This window comes from Lepidochelys kempii, chromosome 5 (assembly GCF_965140265.1).
Source record: "Lepidochelys kempii isolate rLepKem1 chromosome 5, rLepKem1.hap2, whole genome shotgun sequence".
NCBI lineage: Eukaryota > Metazoa > Chordata > Testudines > Cheloniidae > Lepidochelys > Lepidochelys kempii.
The window spans coordinates 33,769,919-33,785,211 of NC_133260.1; the positions used below are offsets into that span (position 1 = coordinate 33,769,919).

General features: G+C 45.0%; 1 protein-coding gene across 3 annotated transcripts in view; it reads left to right on the top strand.

Annotated features, from left to right (window-relative positions):
* Positions 1–15,293, top strand: part of ITGA1 (integrin subunit alpha 1) — a 129,590-nt gene that overhangs the window by 62,679 nt on the left and 51,618 nt on the right. For all 3 annotated transcript variants that reach the window (XM_073343911.1, XM_073343913.1, XM_073343912.1), the window contains 4 exons: positions 3,558–3,631; positions 5,300–5,444; positions 6,234–6,376; positions 14,912–15,055. In XM_073343911.1, the coding sequence (XP_073200012.1) occupies positions 3,558–3,631; positions 5,300–5,444; positions 6,234–6,376; positions 14,912–15,055 (506 nt within the window). The remainder of the gene's footprint in view (positions 1–3,557; positions 3,632–5,299; positions 5,445–6,233; positions 6,377–14,911; positions 15,056–15,293) is intronic.

Below are 15,293 nucleotides of genomic sequence, written 5' to 3' on the forward strand. Positions count from 1 at the left end.
TTAGAATGTTTCGCAGTTTAAAAAAAAATGGAAAATTAGAGTGGGCACCATTCTCTAATCTGTATTCACAGCGGTAACTGTAATATTGTCATCTACAGTATAACAGGAGGATCCCACTTTACACAACTGGCTTCAGAGAGGCCGGCATGGGGAGTTTAAGGCTGCCCATGGTAAATATTAAATATCAGCCAATATGTAACGTTAGAATTTTCTGCTTTTAAACATTACCTATTTTTCTCAGACTAAGTACAATAATTAGGTCTTGTGCATCTATGGGGATGTGTCTGCACGTATAATACATTGCCTGAGTGGCCATGATCATGTCTCCCTCTAGTGGCTGACCACAACAATTAATAGTTTATTGTTGACAAAAAAAATTACTCCTTTTGCTCAAGTGATGGACACCTGGGTTTTATGTACTGAACTTCACAGGCTGAACTTCCTCTGATGCCTTTGGTGACTAAATATGCATGAGGCAATGGTTTCTTACAAAGGGGTTTGTTTCACATTCTTTGAGGTTTGCCTGGAGTTAAGGTTCTCAGACTACAGGCAAACAGAAGGTTCTTGCCAAGCAAACCTCAAAGTATGTTTTACAACCCCTTTTCCTCTGTTACCATGGGTTGTTCTCTGGGATTTATCACCATGGAATGAAGTAAAGATATGAGCTGAATGTAGCATTGGGCCAGGGAGCCTTTCTAATCCTGCCATTGATGAAAGTGGGACCAGACAGACTATTTATTCCACTGAAGATATTTGCTGTGCTTCTCAGAGTGAGGAAATTGACAGCAGTCCCCCGAAAATTAAGGTGAGGCTAGTTGGCTGCCTCCTGAATCTTTTGAAAAGATGCTGTACCATACCAGGCCACCAGATTAGCTCCTTATCCAAAGCCATCTAAAAGGAAGAGTGGGGTGTTCTTGTAGCTTGTTGGAAAAGAATAAGGTTCCCAGCCCTTGTCTGAAGTCAGGTCAGCCAAGTCTTGCCTGAAGCTCAGTGAATCTTTTAGTGGGGGTTTTGGTGTGCAAGGTTCACATGGCTCTAACATTAATTATTCCTTTCTGACAGGGCATATAAACACTGTCCCTGGTTGGAAGGGGTTAATTGGCAATCTGAGGCTTAACTAGCCATACCCTATCACATCTTATTTGGACGTTAAGCTTAAAAGGAGAGTTTAAAAGGGGGAAGCCCAACAATTAGAGGCTGATGGGGAAAGTGGTACAGACAGACTGTCCTGTGGAAGGCAAGGAGCCTGCCTGGAGACAGGAACCCTGATGAGCTGCAGCCTATCTGAACTGCTAGCAAGGGGAGGAGCGTACTAACCCCTAGACAGTGGTGGTGTTTGAGACACAGGAACCTGCAGAAAGGTGTGGTGAAAATGGTAGATACTGAGGAATAGGTGGGTTCCTGAGCCTGGCTGGGCTGAAGGACTGGTTGCTTTTCATTAGGGCTGTCGATTAATCGCAGTTAATGCATGCGATTAACTCAAAAAAATTAATTGAGATTAATCGCAGTTTTAATCACACTGTTAAATAGAATGCCAATTGAAAAGTATTAAATAGTTTTGGATGTTTTTCTATATTTTCAAATATATTGATTTCTATTGCAACACGGAATGCAAGTGTACAGTGCTCACTTTATATTATTATTTTTATTACAAATATTTGCACTGTAAAAATGATAAACAAAAGAAATAGTATTTTTCAATTCACCTCATGAAAGTACTATAATGCAATAGCTGTATCGTGAAAGTGCAACTTACAAATGTAGATTTTTTTGTGACATAACTGCACTCAAAAACAAAATAATTGTAAAACTTTAGAGCCTCCAAGTCCACAAAGTCCTACTTCTTGTTCAGCTAATCGCTACGAGAAATAAGTTTGTTTACATTTATGAGAGATAATGCTGCCTGCTTCTTATTTACAGTATCACCTGAAAGTGAGAACAGGCATTTGATGGCACTTTCATAGCAGGCATTGCAAGGTAGTTACATGCCAGGTGTGCTCAACATTCATACATCTCTTCATGTTTCGGCCACCATTCCAGAGGACATGCTTACATGCTGACGATGCTCGTTAAAAAAAAATGCATTAATTACATTTATGACTGAACTCCTTTGGGTAGAATTGTATGTTTCCTGCTGTTTTATCCACATTCTGCCATATATTTCATGTTATAGCAGTCTCAGATGATGACCCAGCATGTTATTCATTTTAAGAACACTTTCACAGCAGATTTGACAAAATGCAAAAAAGGTACCAATGTGAGATTTCTAAAAAGATAGCTACGACACTCAACCCAAGGTTTAAGAATCTGAAGTGCCTTCCAAAATCTGAGAGGGATGAAGCACGAAGCATGTTTTCAGAAGTTTTAAAAGCGCAATGCTCTGATGGGGAAACCACAGAACCCAAACCACCAAAAAGGAAAATCAACCTTCTGCTGGTGTTATCTGACACAGATGTTGAAAATGAACATGCGTCGGTCCGCTCTGCTTTGGATTGTTATCTAGCAGAACCCGTCATCAGCATGGACACGTCCTCTGGAATGGTGGTTGAAGCATGAAGGGACATATGAATCTTTAACATATCTAGCATGTAAATATATTGTGCCGCTGGCTATAACAGTGCTATACAAACACCTGTTCTCACTTTCAGATGACATTGTAAACAAGAAGCAGGCAGCATTATCCCCTGCAAATGTAAACAAACTTGTTTGTCTGAGTAACTGGCTGTACAAGAAATAGGACTGAGTGGCTCTAAAGCCACCAGGCTCTAAAGTTTTATATTATTTTATTTTTGAATGCAGTTATTTTTTGTACATAATTCTCCATTTGTAAGTTCAACTTTCATGATAAAGAGATTGCATTACAGTACTTGTATGAGGTGAATTATTAGTCGTTTAATCGCAGGATCAATCATGCTTCATGTTTTTAATTGTGCCATTAATCACGATTAATTTTTTTAATCTCTTGACAGCCCTACTTTTCATATTTTTTAGGATTTTGGTAACAGGCTCAGAGGCCCTGGAAGGTGTTAGCTAAAATGGTCTGGCCAGAGTAGACGCTGGGGAAAATGAGGCAGTGTTTCTGCATTACTATATCTGGCCACAAGGGGTGCACTGAGGTGGCAACTTTGCTACATTTTCATTAAAGCTGCCTACCATTTTTGAGTATTTGAGAGCAAAACAAAGGTTGCACAAATAGGGGTTTTACTGGTTACTTAGCTCAAGTGAAAAATGGCTGGATCAGTTTTGATCAGACATACCAGACATATTTACCATTGGGCTGAGGTCAGTCCAAACATTATTTTAAAACAAATGATAATACAATAAGTTAGAATGGATATAATGCAGTAGAGTGGAAACAGCTTCTTGTTCTTAACAGTAACACTAATTACCCAGGCCATTAAGTCTGTAATGTTCATTAAATAATGATGCACAGTAAACTGTGTTTAGTGAACAGTCTAGTTAATTGCATCATCTCACCATCAACTCAGGTCAGAGTTTTCATTATTTTATACTGAAACCCATAACATGTTTAAAATTTCAAATGTCCTGTTTGATAGCTACAACAGACCAGCTGGCAGCCTCGTTTGAAATGGAAATGTCTCAAGCTGGCTTCAGTGCTCATTATTCCCAGGTAAATTGACTGTTTAGATGTAGAAATTGTTTTTAGAAGGGAAGCAGCTGTTTATTGGTTAATGCATGGATCTGGAATTAGGATTCCTGAATTCTGTCCACAATTTTGTTACTGGTTTGCTGTATCACATTTTGAAGCTCTCAATAACTCAGTCATTTGTAAAATGAATAGAAAAATATTTATAAGAATAAGTTTTGTGAATCTAAATTAATTAATGCTCACATAGCACTGTGGCATCAGCAAATGATTTTCTATAAATGCAAATTGTTGTTATTGTATTTTAAAAGTAAGAGGTTTTTATGCCATCTCTTGGAAAGATTTCATATTATTAAATGACAGTTTTAACTATAAAATACTGAAATGTATAAGTTCTGTATTACTAGAGGTATAGCATTTTTAATACATTGACTATTTCAAATACATAAATTCTAAGTGGTAAATATTAATGGAACATCAGTGCAGGGTACTGAATCACAGAATATCAGGGTTGGAAGGGACCTCAGGAGGTCATCTAGTCCAATCACCTGCTCAAAGCAGGACCTATCCCCAATTTCTGCCCCAGAACCCTAAATGGCCCCCTCAAGGATTGAACTCACAACCCTGGGTTTAGCAGGCCAATGCTCAAACCACTGAACTATCTCTCCCCCCACAAGCTGAAAACTGTAGTAACCAGAAATCATTAACTCTTTATTTATTTTAGAAAATAATAATGTGCCCATTGTGATGATCTAGACAATGTACAAAATTAATATGTTAATTAAATACTAGGCCCAAAGGATGGAAAGACCTCCACCCTAAGAAAAAAAATAGAGGCAAAGGAAAACAACACAAAGAGAGAGGGAATGAACTGGGCAGTTCATCGGAGATGAACTGGCCCATGTGAAAAGGCCTCCCCCACAGGTTTGAATGCAGTTAGAGTTTAGCATTGATGAAAACCTGAGCAACAGACTTTGTTTCACTTGACCTTGCACAAATACTGTTTCAGAAATACAATCTCTCCACTTTTACATGGAGGGATATAAAATATAACATGGTAATTATGATTCAGAGAGATTATTAGCCCTTACACACAGATATTATCCAGACTACCAGCCAGAGGAAGGCTTAAGATCCATTTGGTATTGTATATGGTTGCAGTAGCCAAAGGGACAAACTGCCAAGATCAGAACCTCGTTGAAGGAATGGATTTGTTGATATTTCAGCAGACTGGAAATGGGACACCTTTACTTTTTCTGGAAGGCCAGACTGACTCCTACAGGCACAAAAGATCAGCAGACCCATCCCAAGGGGTTTAAAATCCATCTGGAGATCAGTAGAAGCACTGTACTAAGAGGCTACCCAAGAATGGCATTAAATGAGTGCATTTCCTAGTTGGCCTTGCCCTGGCTACTTTTGCTGTCTTGCTTATGCTATCTGGCTCTGCATACCCCAGTGGAATAAGACATATTCCACTTTGCCTTTACTCCTTTGGCCCAAAGTTGTTAATAAAAATGGGATGAAAAGTGACTTCACTTTATGATTGTGAGGAACATACTAATGTATGAAACGCAAGGCTAAATATTGCAAGTATATGTGAAACAAAAATCAAAGAATATCAAAGAAAATCCAGAGACGATGATTATGGTTCTTGTAAAGAACAATGGTTTTGGTTTTTTTTCTGAATGTAAGGACTGGATCATGCTTGGAGCAGTTGGAGCATATGACTGGAATGGGACAGTAGTCATGCAAAAAAACAGTATGGTTTTAATGCCAAGAAATGATACATTTCGTGACAAGTCTTCAGAAAGAAATGAACCTCTTGCAGCTTATCTAGGTAAGAGAAATGATCCTGCGGAAATCTTTGCGGAAACCCCTGTGAATTTTGTGTGTTCTCTCTAAAACTCTTCCAAAAAGATATTCCTGACAAAATACAGTCCTGGCTTCCAGGTGGTGAGGAAGATTTGGACTCCAGAGGCATGTCTAAACTATAATATTTCATCATATTAGAACTTGAGTATGACCAATCGAGTTAGATGACACAATATGACCATAACTCTGCAGTCAATGTAGATCACGAAACACCCAAACCTTTTGGGTCATTCTAGACTGCAGCTGAAAGCAAGCTTCCCAGCCTGAGCAGATTGACTCGTGCTAGTTTGGCTCAAGCTAACATGCTAGCAGAGTGGCTAACCACTTGAATTCAGACCCAGGGGAGTTGAATCCAAGGTAGCACAAGTCCTTCTACCTGGGCTATGAGGCTCGCTCTCAGCTGCAGTGTAGATGTAACACTGACAGACCCTGGTTGTCGGGATTGAACTAGGGACCTCTGGAGCTTAGTGCATGAGCCTCTACTGCATGAGCTAAAGGCTAACTGGCTGTTAGCTAAGGCTGTAGAGCAAACTCATTTAACTCTAAGTGGTCTTGGTGGGACAGAACACCACACCCAGAAGGTCTGTGGGTTACATAGACACACCCTTATACACATCTGCTAGCATGGCCTCATGGAAAAAAAGTTACACTTGTATGTGGTTTTGCAGTATTGGACCTTAAGGTTTTAAATCACAGCAATTATTGCTGATGCAGTCTGTAAATGTTACATCTTGAATTATTTTACTTCTCCTAGGATACACTGTAAATTCAGCATTGACACCCGGAGATGTGCTATACATTGCTGGTCAACCTCGCTATAATCACACAGGCCAAGTTATCATTTACAAAATAGTAGGAGGAGATGTAAAAATACTACAGCGGTTAAATGGAGAACAAGTAAGCATGTGTTTTACAGTTAAAATGTAGGTGGAATATAGTAAACAAATCTGTTCACAATGTAATTTGAATGAAAACTATGGATCAGAAAAGCATCTTAGGGAAATTCATAGAATCATACAATATCAGGGTTGGAAGGGACCTCAGGAGGTCATCTAGTTCAACTCCCTGCTCAAAGCAGGACCAATCCCCAACTAAATCATCCCAGCCAGGGCTTTGTCAAGCCTGACCTTAAAAACCTCTAAGGAAGGAGATTCCACCAGCTCCCTAGGTAACGCATTCCAGTGTTTCACCACCCTCCTAGTGAAAAAGTTTTTCCTAATATCCAACCTAAACCTTCCCCACTGCAACTTGAGACCATTACTCCTTGTTCTGTCATCTGGTACCACTGAGAACAGCCTAGATCCATCCTCTTTGGAACCCCCTTTCAGGTAGTTGAAAGCAGCTATCAAATCCCCCCTCATTCTTCTCTTCTGCAGGCTAAACAATCCCAGCTCCCTCAGCCTCTCCTCATAACTCATGTGTTCCAGTCCCCTAATCATTTTTGTTGCCCTCCGCTGGACTCTCTCCAATTTTTCCACACCCTTCTTGTAGTGTGGGGCCCAAAACTGGACACAGTACTCCAGATGAGGCCACATCAATGCCGAATAGAGGGGAATGATCATGTCCCTCGATCTGCTTGCAATGCCCCTACTTATACATCCCAAAATGCCATTGGCCTTCTTGGCAACAAGGACACACTGTTGACTCATATCCAACTTCTCGTCCACTGTCACCCCTAGGCAGTGATGAGCTGCCAAAATCTTAACAACCGGTTCCCTATAAAATGTTCTGATTTAGGGGAAGTGCCACAGTATGTATTTTTTGTACCTTTCTCCATAAGAAGGGGCAATGCATGGAGTCACTGGGAGTTGTACTTAGTAAAAAAAAAAAAAAAAACATTTTTACATGTTTATTACAATAGAAACAAATTATTGCTTTATTAAACGCATATCAACATAATGAATGAGGCAAGTGCGACCCCTGTTAATAAAATAATAAACTAGACAAGGGGTGGGCAAACTTTTTGGTCCGAGGGCCACATTGGGGTTGCAAAATTGTATCGGATGCTGGGTAGGGAAGGTTGTGCCTCCCCCCCAAACAGCCTGTCCCTGCCCCCTATCCGACCCCCACCCACTTCCTGCCCCCGACTGCCCCCCTCAGAACCCACAACCCATTAACCCCCCCCATCTCCTTGTCCCCTGGCCACCCCCTCCCAAGACCCCCCACCCTAACTGCCTGCCAGGACCCCACCCCTTATCCAACTTGCCCCGTTCCCTGTCCCCTGATTGCCCAGACCCCATCTACCACCACCCTGACAGACCCCCGTAACTCCTACGCCTCCCCAACCCTCCCTCCCCCATTCCCTGTCCCCTGACCACTCCCCTAGAACCTCTGTCACCTCCAACCGCTCCCTGCCCCTTATCCAACCCCTCCTCTCAGCCCCGGCCCAGCCCCCTTACCATGCTGCTCAGGGCAGCGTGTATGGATGCCGCTTGGCCCGCTGGAGCTCGCAGCCCCACCCTCTTACCATGCCACTCAAAGCGGAAGGAGCTGCAGAGCTGCCCAGGAGCGGTCCAGAGTGCTGGTGCCGACAGCGTGGCATGCTGAGGCTCTGTGCGGGGGGGGGGGGAGGGGCGGAAGGCAGGGGAGGGTTTGGGGGAGCCTTCCTGGCCAGGAGCTCAGGGAGCCATAATAATTTTTAACAACTGGTTCTAAAACTGCTTCAAAATTTAACAACCAGTTCATGCGAACCGGTGCGAACTGGCTCCAGCTCACCACTGCCCCAGGTCCTTTTCTGCAGAACTGCTGTCTAGCCACTCGGTCCCTAGTCTATAGCAGTTGTAACAAAGTTCCTCCTCTACCTTGGTGGGTCTTGTGCTTATTGGCAGATTTGCTCGCCTTGGAGCTTCATAGTAGCCCTCAGTTTGGACGTTTTCATTAACCCACAGTCCTGGTCGACTCCTCCTGTGTCTGACCAGGAGTTGGGAGGATTTGGGGGGAACCCAGGCCTGCCCTCTACTCCAGGTTCCAGCCCAGGGCCCTGTGGAATGCAGCTGTCTAGAGTGCCTCCTGGAACAGCTGTGCGACAGCTACAACTCCCTGGGCTACTTCCCCATGGCCTCCTCCCAACACCTGCTTTATCCTCACCATAGGACCTTCCTCCTGGTGTCTGATAATGCTTGTACTCCTCAGGCCTCCAACAGTATGCATTCTCACTCTCAGCTCCTAGCGCCTCCTGCTCCCAGTTCCTTACATGCGCACCACAAACTGAAGTGAGCTTCTTTTTAAACCCAGGTGCCCTGATTAGCCTGCCTTAATTGATTCTAGCCGCTTCTCGATTGGCTGCAGGTGTTCTAATCAGCCTGTCTGTCTTAATTGTCTCCAGAAGGTTCCTGATTGTTCTGGAACCTTCCCTGTTCTGGAACCTTACCCAGGGAAAAGGGACCTATTTAACCTTGGGCTAATATATCTGCCTTCTATTACTCTCCTGTAGCCATCCGGCCCAACCCTGTCACACAGTGCATGGGATTCTTCCGTCCTAAGTGCAGGCTTTGCACTTGTCCTTGTTGAACCTCATCAGATTTCTTTTGGCCCAATCCTCTAATTTGTCTAGGTCACTCTGTATCCTATCCCTGCCCTCCAACGTATCCACCACACCTCCCGGTTTAGTGTCATCTGGAAACTTGCTGAGAGTGCAATCCACACCATCCTCCAGATCATTAATAAAGATATTGAACAAAACCGGCCCCAGGACTGACCCTTGGGGCACTCTGCTTGATAATGGTTGCCAGCTACACATGGAGCCATTGACCACTACCCGTTGAGCCCAATGATCTAGCCAGCTTTCTATCCACCTTATAGTCCGTTCATCCTGACCTTGTTCGTGAAGACAGAAGCAAAAAAAGCATTGAGTACATTAGCTTTTTCCACATCCTCTGTCACTAGGTTGCCTCCCCCATTCAGTAAGGGGCCTACACTTTCCTCAACCTCCTTCTTGTTGCTAACATACCTGTTGAAACCCTTCTTGTTACTCTTAACATCCCTTGCTAGTTGCAACTCCAGTTTTGATTTGGCCTTCCTGATTTCACTCCTGCATGCCTGAATAATATTTTTATACTTCTTCCTGGTCATTTGTCCAAGCTTCCATTTCCTGTAAGCTTCTTTTTCGTGTTTAATTTCAGCAAGGATTTCACTGTTAAGCCAAGCTGGTCGCCTGCCATATTTACTATTCTTTCTACACATAGGGATGGGTTGATCCTAATACTTCATAAAGTATAAGCTGTTAACATGCTCACAGGATTCTCCTATCTGCTAAGGAACGCAAAATGAACTTAAATCAACCAGATATTTCCCCAGGAGAATTTCCCGTGTACAGGGAATCTTAGCCAGTGTATACCTAGTGAAGGTGGCATAGCCACCTCCTACACCAGCTGCTACGCCTATCCCTGGGGAGGAGTGGGTATGGCAGGGCAGAGCAGGGGTGTGATTGAGCTAAATTCCACTACATTTGATCTCCCCACTAGTACAAATTCTGCAGCACCTTGTAGTAGTGGTGAAAGTTACAGAGCCCCCCTGCTGCTTTAACTTCCACCAGGACTGGGCAGCCAGGGACCAGGGAATCACAACCAGCTTCACTGCTGCCATTGTCAAGTATGCCTGAGAACAGCGGATATGGTTGAGAATTTGATGTTTGTATATTGAAGGCAGGAGAGACCTTTTTAACACTCATCCAGATTTCATACTGTGTCATCACAATGACCTTTTATTATGATTACGGTAAATTTATAAAGCTTATACATTAATATAAAGCTGGAGTCTAAGTGTATCTTTGATTCACAATTTCAGGTATCAGCAAAAAGAATGAGCAGTACTTGTGGCACCTTATAGACTAACAAATTTATTTGGGCATAAGCTTTCATGGGCTAAAACCCACATCATCAGATGCATGCAGTGGAAAATACAGTAGGAAGAGATTTTATATATATATATACAGAGAACATGAAAAAATGGGGGTTGCCATACCAACTCTAACAAGACTAATCAATTAAGTGGGCTATTATCAGCAGGAGAAAACAAACTTTTGCAGTGATAATCAGGATGGCCCATTTCCAACAGTTGACAAGAAGGTGTGAGTAACAGTACGGGGAAAAATTAGCACAGGGAAATAGTTTTTAGTTTGTGTAATGAATCATCCACTCCCAGTCTTTATTCAAACCTAAGTTAATGGTGTTCAGTTTGCAAATTAATTCCAGTTCTGCAGTTTTTCATTGGAGTCTATTTTTGAAGGCTTTTTGTTGAAGAATTGTGACTTTTAGGTCTGTAATTGAGTGTCCAGGGAGGTTGAAGTGTTCTCCGACTGGTTTTTGAATGTTATAATTCTTGATGTCTGATTTGTTTCCATTTATTCTTTTGTGTAGAGACTGTCCGGTTTGGTCAATGTACATGGCAGAGGGGCATTGCTGGCACATGATGGCATATATCACATTGGTAGATGTGCAGGTGAACGAGCCCTTGATGGTGTGGCTGATGTGATTAGGTCCTGTGATGGTGTCCCTTGAATAGATATGTGGACAGAGTAGGCAACGGGGTTTGTTGCAAGGATAGGTTCCTGGGTTAATGTTTGTGTTGTGTGGTGTGTGGCTGCTGGTGAGTGTTTGCTTCAGGTTGGGGGGCTGTCTGTAAACGAGGACTGGCCTGTCTCCCAAGATCTGTGAGAGTGAGGGATCATCAGGATGTAGATCCTTGATAATGGAGAGGTTTTAGTTGGGGGCTGAAGGTGACGGCTAGCGGCATTCTGTTACTTTCTTTGTTGGGCCTGTCCTGTAGTAGGTGCATCTGATGAAGTGGATTTTAGCCCACGAAAGCTTATGCCCAAATAAATTTGTTAGTCTCTAAGGTGCCTCAAGTACTCCTCGTTCTTTATTCAATATTTTGTTTTCTTCTCATTCAGTGTGTGGCCCCATATCTTATTTATTGTACATCACTCAAACCCCAATTCTCCAGGACCTCATTCAACTGCCTTAACCATGAGTAAGGCTGAAAGTCTGTCACCGAGGTCATGGAAATCACAGATTCTGTGACTTCCTGCAACCTCCATGACTTCTGCAGCAGCCGGTGTGGCTGACCCCAGGGCCGCCCGAGCAGCTGGGGCAGTCTGGGGGCCAGCCACACCAGACACTACTTGGGCGGCCTTGGGGCCAGCCACACCGACCACTGCTTGGGTAGCCCCAGGCAGCTGGCCCTAGGGGCTGCCGGAGTAGCAGCGGTCCTGAAGCAGCAGTGGCGCCCTGGACCACCCCCACCCACAACCACTAGCTGTGCCCCAGGTCGCCCACCCCTGCCCCAGAGCACCAGTGGTGCCCCGAGCACACACCCCTGCCACTCCAGAGCAGCAGCGGCGCCCCAGAGCCCCTCCTTCCCCCAGAGCAGCAGCAGCACCCTGGAGCCCCACAGAGAACCTAAGATTTTGTCAGGGGTATTTATAGTGCAAGTTATGGACAGGTCATGGGCTGTGAATTTTTGTTTATTGCCTGTGACCTGATTATGACTTTTATTAAAAATACCTGTGATTAAATCTTAGACTTAACCATGAGACACTCCTTTCTCATCCCTGTAATCCCTGGCCTCATTCACTACACATCTTCCAACTTCTGCAGCAAATAAGAGGGGTCACTACACAACCCTGATCCTTCCTCAGAGCAGATCCATCCAGTGCACTGAATGAGGCAGGAGTCCTCTGGAAAAACTAGTATGTGGTCATGTAATTAAAGACTATATCAAAATACAAATGCACAAGAGGGCCAAATTAAGGGTGCACAGGCAACCCTAATTCTGGCATTTCCTAACTTCTGAGTGCTCGGCATTGCAATCTTATTAATAGCCTTTAATCAGGTTGGGGTTTTTTTCGTAATTTCCTAGGTATTTAAAAAAGCAAACTGAAACATCAGAAATTCCATCATATGGCATCATATCGACATCCACATGGTTCATCTGCTGAGTTGGGACCTTTAGATCCACTGCACAGATCTCAGCTTCTTGAACTAATGGAGTAAAGGATAGCAATAGTAGGTTGTCATCCTCTATGTGGAGCAGCCCCAGGCAGGGAGGAGAACACACACTGCCAGTGGGAGTCATCGATACTTGCTGACAGCAGAGGAATGGTGAGACTCGAGAGTCTTGCATTCCATTCCAGGCTTTGAAGGGGAGTGTACTCTAGTAGTCACAGAACCTTCTGCCTGTTTTCTTACCCAAGCTTAACCCTTTCTGTCATGTTCCCTCCCACCTGTACCTGTCCCAGTCTTTACTCTTCCCCCACCCCTAGCTCCTCATCCCATCCCATTCTCCTTGCCTTTCCAGTCTCCACTCCTCAGACTTCTCATGCTATTCCCATTCTCTTTGTCAAACCAGTACCACACTTGCCTTCTCTTCCCAGCTCCACATCTAATCTTGGTAACCTGTCCCAACTGGCTCCCAGTCCCACTCCCCATCCCCCCCCCCACACACATACAGAGTTTTCCTCACTGGCTCCCTGTCTCCTTGTCCAAGCAGTGCCAGCCTCCCCTCAGTGATGAGCTGCCAAAAACTTAACAACGGGTTCCCTCCTCACCCCACAAAGGGGTCGTTACCCAACCCCGCCCCCCAGGACTCCTGCCCCATCCACCTCCCTCCCCTGTCCCCTGACTGCCCCCAGAACTGGGCAGAAGGGTCTCGTGGGCCACCGTAGTGGGGGTGAGGTGGGGAATCCCAGAGGTGCTTACTTGGGGAAGCTCCCAGGAAGCATCCGTCAGGTCCCTCTGACTCCTAGGGGTGGGGGAGCATAGCTGGGGGGGAGCAGGAGGAGCGGCTGCTGCCCCACTGATCACATCAAAAGTGGCTCTTCAGGCGCTGACTCCCTGGGTGCTCCAGGGCTGGAGCACCACGGGGAAAATTTGGTGGGTGCACCCACCGGCAGCTCCCCGCCCCACGCCCGGCCCCAGCTCACCTCACCTCTACTCCACCTCCTCCCCTGAACGCACCGCCCTGCTCTGCTTCTCCGCCCGCCCCCGGCTTCCCACGGATCAGCTGTTCAGCGGGAAGCCAGGGAGGGCTGAGAAGCAGGCGGCGGCTTCCCGCTCAGGCCCAGGGAGGCGGAGGTGAGCCAGGGCGGGGAGTGGTTTCTCTGCGTGCCCCCCCCAGGTTACCTGCTGTGGCACGGGCGGCCCTCCTCATGCCCCCCTGCTCCAGCTCACCTCCACGTCCCTGGGCCTGAGCAGGAAGCCGCAGCCTGCTTCTCAGCCTGCCCCAGCTTCCCGCGTCAATAGCTGATTCACAGGAAGCCTGGGGGGGCGGAGAAGCAGAGCGGGGTGGCACGTTCAGGGGAGGAGGTGGAGTGGAGGTGAGCTGGTGCCAGGGGTGGGGTGGGGAGCTGCCGGTGGCTGCTCTGCATCCACCAAATTTTCCCCTTGGGTGCTTCAGGGCTGGAGTACCCATGGAGTCAGCACTTAAGGCGCCACTTTTGGCTGGTTAAATTTAGAAGCCGTTTTAGAACCGGTTGTCCCTCACGGAACAACCGGTTCTAACAGGGCTTCTAAATTTAACAACCAGTTCTAGCGAACCGGTGCGAACCGGCTCCAGCTCACCACTGCCTCCCCTCCATCTCCCCCCACACCAGCTCCCAGGCACAGCCTCCTTACCCAACAAATCCTAGACTCTCCCCTCAACTCCCAGTCATAGTTTTTTCTCTTCTGCCTCACGAGGCTCCTTGTTCTAATCTGCTCCTTTCCTTTCCCCTGAGTCTGGCTTTTGTGTCGTCTGGATTTGTGTCAGACAGCTTCCTCTTCCATACTGTCTGACCAGCAGAGATGGTCACTGAGAGCACCAGAGAGACAGACTCCTTGCTGTCACTTCCAGAGCACCCCAGTCCACATCAGCAGAAGCAGTAATTATAGGGAAAGTCAGGCTTTGCTCCCCATAATCCTGGGCTTCAGTATGCTCATTTTCCTTGTGGGGATGGTGTATGCATAGTCTGGTCACATGTAGGAGTTATGGAGGGTAGAGCACTAAACTCTAACTCTCTACTAAAGCTAAAAACGGATATTTTTCAAAGGCTTGTAACTTGTCCAAATTTGAGCAGATTTTCACAGGAAGAGCAAAAGATAGATCCCTGACGGAAAGACCACGCCCTGCCAAATGTCAATTCCCTGCCCCCAAAGCAAGGGGGGAGGAGTGCTAAAGCAGTTCAAGGAAAAGGTCCCCACATTTTTCTAAAGGGAAAAAACCATTTTTTTCTAGTCTGATTCTCAGAAATTGGTGAACCATTTTGGCTGAAATTTTCCAGAAAATGCAACTTAAGGCAGAAACCTCAGTTGTAAAATTTCAGCCCAAATGGTTAATGTCTCAAAGATATATGCAACTGAAAACATGGTCTTATAATGGGAAATGTTGAGCCTCCATAATATTAAGCAGTACTATCAGTCTCGCCTATAATAAATATGTCATATGTTTTTATTGCAGATTGGGTCATACTTTGGGAGTGTTATTACTACAGTTGACATCAATAAAGACTCATTTACAGACATTCTGCTAGTTGGAGCTCCTATGTACATGGGAACTGAAAAAGAGGAACAAGGAAAAGTGTATGTGTATTCTTTGAACAAGGTAACAGCGATACAGTTATTGGCTGGGGAAAAGGGATATGCTCATTAGTTTCTGTGGATCCCTTATTTGAACAAATAATTTGATTAAAACCTTGACTTGGAGATACTCAAATGACAGAAGGTGAGGGAGGTGGCCTACAAAAAGAGCAGAATGGAAAATATTTTTTAATGACAAATCTAGTTAAATTACCAGCACATAATACAGAGTAGTTCCAGGGAATCTAACGTAATATTTTATA